At 35.4% G+C, this 6,000-nt stretch overlaps 1 protein-coding gene across 1 annotated transcript in view; it reads left to right on the plus strand.

Moving 5' to 3' along the window:
- Positions 1-5,713, plus strand: part of MMUT (methylmalonyl-CoA mutase) — a 32,129-nt gene extending 26,416 nt beyond the window's left edge. The window contains exons 12-13 of the mRNA XM_021691875.2: positions 2,787-2,954; positions 5,449-5,713. Of these exons, the coding sequence (XP_021547550.2) occupies positions 2,787-2,954; positions 5,449-5,577 (297 nt within the window). The 3' untranslated portion in view covers positions 5,578-5,713. The remainder of the gene's footprint in view (positions 1-2,786; positions 2,955-5,448) is intronic.
- The last annotated feature ends 287 nt before the right edge of the window (positions 5,714-6,000 follow it).

Genomic DNA, 6,000 nt, shown 5'->3' on the forward strand with positions numbered 1-6,000 from the left:
GTCGGCTAAGATTGAGAAGAAAATTTAAAGAAGGGACTATTTATGATAAGGAGGCAGGCTTAAGAGAACCAGCTTATGGAACATTCAGATGAAGATGACCATGTAAGTTGAATATGCATGTCTGGAGCATAGAAGAGAGGCCTCCATTACTTGAAACTGTGAAAACTGATTTAACTTCCCATCAAGAATGTATATCGCAAGATGAGAACTTGAACATTAAAAGAAAAAGAGAAGGAGGCAGCAAAGGAGGGAATGGGGTGAGAAGTGAGATAAAAACTGAGGAAGAAGGAGAGTTTCAGGGAAAAGGAAGTACTGTTATTCCACACTATGGATGGGTCAACTAAGATGAAGACTTAAGAGTATTTGTTGCATTTTTACCAGCACAGAAGTAAACCTTCCTGAAGAGGCCCATCCGCTGTGGAATCTGTAAGACTTTTCCCTTTTTGAATTTTTATTTTAATTAATTAATTTTTTTATTATGTTCATTTAGCCAACATATAGTACATCATTAGTTTTTGATGTAGTGTTCAACAGTGAATTTTTAAATATTACTGTAGAGAATCTAGAAGAAGTTTTTATTATGAAGAGTTAGCCTGAACTTGTGGAGATAACATCTTTGAACTGTGTTGGTAGGCAAATTCATAAATACATTTAAGCTAGGTTTTGTTAAGAACCTCAGATATATTTTAGATTAAATAAAGATATATATTTAGATTGCTTTCATTCTTCCATTGAGTTGAATACTTTCCCATTCTAGTTTTTTACTTACATTCTACTACCCTTTTACTTTACTTTTTGTTTGTTTTAGAGAGGGGGGGGGAGAGAGAGAGAGGAGGGAGGGACAGAGAGAGAGGGAGACAAGCAGATTTCCCGCTCAGCGGGGAGCCCCATGTGGGGCTTGATCCCCAGGACCCTGATATCATGACCTAAGCTGAAATCAAGAGTCCAGTGCTTAACCGACTGAGTCACCCAGGTGCCCCTTTGTCTGTTTTAAATAATGACCAAATATAATACATTCCTGATATTTAGTAATTAGTTTTTGGGAAATATTTCTTATAAAATAAAAGTAATTAAAAACAATGGTTGTCATCCATTGGCACTTACAAGAATTTTTCAAAGAGCTGCAAGTTCATTTCCCCATTACATGCTATCTATAAAAATATAATTTGCCATTTAGTACCACCAACTTTGTTAACATAATACTTTGTCATTAAAAAAAAGAAAAGAAACACTTATCTATGAATGAAGGTACTTTCCTGCAGTTCTGTGTCTGATTTAAGTAAAATTAGATTTGAAGTTTTAAAATGTTCAATATTTGGTAACATAAAATACAGTTTAATGTATATAAGCATAAAGCACAGAACTGACTTGTTTAAATGGAATTTTAATCTAATAAATTTTGGTAACATGGATGATATGAATGATCAATCATGCATAAGTCAATTAAATTTCTTAATGCATTAATACCAAGAATATGCACATTTTCTTAAAGGTTTTAATTTCATAGGTTATATTTTTCACAGACTGAAGGTTTTACCAATATGCTGTTTGATTTACTTAGAGATCTTCTTGAATGTGGCTTCATTACTGAGAGCGTAGGATCTTTTGTTTTCACACTGAAATTATGAGCCTTAAAATATTGCAAATTAAGGAAATCTTCAGATTTTAATAATTTTTTTGAGCTTATAATTGTTCAGTGGTTTCTGAGATAACTTTATCCTTCCCAAATTTCTCAATTTACATTATATTTACAATGGGAAACTTGTAGGTATCTTTTATATGAAGTTATTTAAATACATGCAAATTATCAAAGCAAATGTCACAGAGTCATTGCAGAGAATGAATATGATCCTGGGTAACTCAGTTCATAACTGAATACTTGAAAATATCCTTTATGATTCTGTATAGCATACTGGTTAAATCCAGTTAATAATGAAGAACAGCCTTCTTTTTTTTTTTTTTTAAAGATTTTTATTTATTTGACAGAGAGAGATACAGCGAGAGAGGGAACACAAGCAGGGGGAGTGGAGAGGGAGAAGCAGGCCTCTTGCTGAGCAGGGAGCCCGATGCGGGGCTCGATCCCAGGACCCTGAGATCATGACCTGAGCCGAAGGCAGACGCTTAACGACTGAGCCACCCAGGCACCCCGAAGAACAGCCTTCTTGACACCATTCCTTCTCTTGTTTATGTATTTGCCAGGGTGCTGTAGCCCCTTAACTAGTTTCTAGAGTTCTCATGTTATTTTGATTCATGTGTTGTTGTCAATTCAGTGTCTTCATGGGAGACCGAGGTCCTCAGCTTCCTAGTGTGCCATCTTGCTAATGTCGCTCTTTCCCATTCTGTTTTAAAACCTAAGATTCACTTTTCACATCGAATTTTATTTTGTCTTTTACTTCTTCATAGATACTATAACATGTTGTCTTATATTTCTCAACCACTCAGTAAATGTTGATAAGACAACAGATGTATTTTTCAAAAATTGTAATGTGAGGAGATAATATATTTTGCCTGTATTCCTTATCCTAAAAGTTTTTTGGGGGAACTATATTTTGGTGTAACTTAAATCTAATTGATAAATTCTAGGGCTAGAAGCAAATGAAGCACTGGTGTTTATTTTATCAATTGGATGAGTTGGTATTTATGATTTAAGAATGATGAAATATGAAGTTACATTCACTTTAAGATTTTTAATGAGGAAAACCTTGGAATGTCAATCAAGTAGATAACAGTTTTAAAATATTCTTTGGAATAAATGATGATTTGTTTCTTACTTTCTGATTGCTTAGACTCCCCGTGAAGTGGCCCAGCAGGCTGTGGATGCAGATGTGCATGCTGTGGGTGTGAGCACACTCGCTGCTGGTCATAAAACCCTGGTTCCTGAGCTCATCAAAGAGCTCAACTCCCTGGGACGGCCAGATATTCTTGTCATGTGTGGAGGGGTGATACCACCACAGGTATTGTTCATCTCCTGTATTTTTCTAGTACTATGATGGGAATCCTGAGTAATATTAGTTTATATGTAGTTCCCCTTTACTGTATACGTTTACTAAAGATAAATTTGCTGTAGATATTGATCTAAATTATTTCCTAGCGATTTTACTAAGTAAATTTTACTAAAAAAGTGGGCAATATTCTTTCCTATTCAAGCTATATTGTCATTCATTATGTGTAATTTAACAATTTACAAAGCTTCTATGAGGGAATTACCTCTTTGCAAACTAGTAACCTAGATAGAGATCTACTTTCTTCATATTCAGTAAAGAATGATGGAAAAGGAACAGGATAAAAGTAATAAATAGAGAAGAATGGTAAGCACAGTGCATATATCAACCCCTAGCCACAGACAGTGAGCACTCTTTGTCGTGGTAAATGAAGTGAGTCCTTTGGTTAACCAGTCAGCACTTGCTTCTGTTGTTTAAAAGTGCTACCTTGTTCAGTCCTTCCGTGTTTCCATCCATGACTGTTGTCCTAACTCAGAACTGTATCAGTTACATGGTTTTGTAAAACCTCATTAAAGCTGATTTGATTGGGGTATAGTTTTCTTAGAGCCAAAAATATCCTAATTCAGAAATAAATGGAATCAGCTTGTCCTGAAAATTCAATAGTTTGAATTTCCCCTGATTGGGGAAGAGGTGGATTCTTGAACAAAAATGTGGATCATCTTAGAAAAGGAGAAATGAATGCTAGGTAACAATCAGTGATGTCAGTTAATTTATTAATGGGGTGGGGGGATACCTTCCACATATTACCTTACCTATCAGTTAAAATAATTAGTTAAGATATAAATTTGGTCTACTTCCAATCCAGTTTTTAATTATATCAAGTTTTCTTTTTATATTGAGAATGGAAAAAATAGAAGAAGTGTATATGATATTGCTCAAAGAAAATAATCGATAGATGCTACAGTGACCCCTCCACTAGAGCAGGAATCAGTGAGGTGTGATCTTATGTCTGGGCCTACAATTTTTTTCCTCCATACTGCTCAGAAATTAAAATAGTGACTTATATACTACTTATGAAATCAGAAAATATATGTATGAAATTGTGAGTTTGATAGTAATATGGGGCTAGCAGGCAAACTATGTATTATTTATTCTTTCTAACAACACAGTACTTAAGGTGATATAGTCAACACAAAACTGCTTTTGTTAATGTACATGCCTATTTTCACAAATATAGTTTACTATATGGGACTATAAAGGGCGTTTATTTATTGTCTATCTATGGAAACTTTTATCTGTATTGCAGTTTTAGAGTCTATAATATCTAAGCTCTTAGATGTGATGTTAAAATTTAAGAACCAAAATAATTAGGCTGCACAAAATATTGGAATTGAATATGAGTTGACAAAAAATATAGGTCTGTTACCTAAGTGAGCTGACATCTTCAAGAAATATATTTCACAGAAGTTGTATTAACCCTCTGGATATTTGAATTACTCAGAACATCTGTAGATGTTTTCCATACTTTTTTCCCTGTGAGTTTAAAGACTAAAGATTATTTTCTGTAATGGCACACATGTGTGTTAATATGAGTATCCTTCATAATATAACTGTAGCAGTCAACATCAATGTGTACACATAGCATAATGTATAAACTTGAATCACTGTGTTGTACAACTGAAACCCTGTAGCACTGTGTGTCAACTATATTCGAATAAAAAAAAAGTAACAAAACAAAACACCCCCCAAAAGTATCACCATTCAGGGGCGCCTGTCGTTAAGCGTCTGCCTTTGGCTCAGGTCATGATCCCAGGGTCCTGGGATCGAGCCCCGCATCGGGCTGCCTGCTCCGTGGGAAGCCTTAAAAAAAAAAGATTTTATTTATTTATTTGACAGAGAGAGACACAGCGAGAGAGGGAACACAAGCAGGGGGAGTGGGAGAGGGAGAAGCAGGCTGCTGGCCAAGCAGGGAGCCCGATGCGGGGCTCGATCCCAGGACCCTGAGATCATGACCTGAGCCGAAGGCAGACGCTTAACGACTGAGCCACCCAGGCGCCCCAATAAATAAAATCTTTTAAAAAAAAGAAAAGAAAAAGAAAAAGTATCACCATTCACTAACTGCAGACAAAATATCTTAGAGGAAGTAAATAGCTTCGTAAACTCAAACCTATAATGTGATACTACATTTAACACAAATAATGACAAGTAGTGATAATTTAGGTGAGAGAAAATTATATGGTTTTGGGCTTGGAAGTTCTTGATCAGTAGGTCATACTGCTTCTTACCACATATCACACACTGGGGTATTTGGAAAATGGGTGCTAGTGGTTATTATTAGCAGTCCCGGGAAGGATTCTTTTCAGCTCCAAATGCGAATGGTATACCAGTTGAGAAAGCTGGGGGCATCGGTGACAAAGACTAAAGGACAGTGTTTGTTGTCCTAGTTTCATTTCCTTGAAATTAGAAATATTGCCTCTTCTATTAATTAAACAAATTCTTTCAACAGGATTATGAATTTCTTTTTGAAGTTGGAGTTTCCAATGTATTTGGTCCTGGGACTCGAATTCCAAAGGCTGCCGTTCAAGTGCTTGATGATATTGAGAAGTGTTTGGAAAAGAAGCAGCAATCTATGTAACATCCTGTTTTTGTGTTAGCTTTTTTCTAAAATAGTCTTTCAGTGACAATCAGAGAGTAAAACCATGTCTTCAGTTTAATTCAACACTTGATATGTGCTTTCTTGAAAGCTTTACATTAAAATACCTGACTTATAAGAATTTTGTGGTGCTCTAATTGTATATGTACAGTCTTACTTTAAAAATTTAAAAAACGTATATACCCTTAAAAACTTTACATGTTTAATACTTCATCAGAAACTCTAGACAAAGGTATTATTTTATTTTATTTATTTTTATTTTTTTATTTTTTTAAAGATTTTATTTATTTGAGAGAGAGAGAGCTCATGAGAGGGGGGAGGGTCAGAAGGAGAAGCAGACTCCCTGTTGAGCAGGAAGCCCGATGTGGGACTCGATCCCAGGACTCCAGGATCATGACCTGAGCC

The sequence above is a fragment of the Neomonachus schauinslandi genome, chromosome 8 (genome assembly GCF_002201575.2).
Source record: "Neomonachus schauinslandi chromosome 8, ASM220157v2, whole genome shotgun sequence".
In the NCBI taxonomy this organism is placed as follows: Eukaryota; Metazoa; Chordata; class Mammalia; order Carnivora; family Phocidae; genus Neomonachus; species Neomonachus schauinslandi.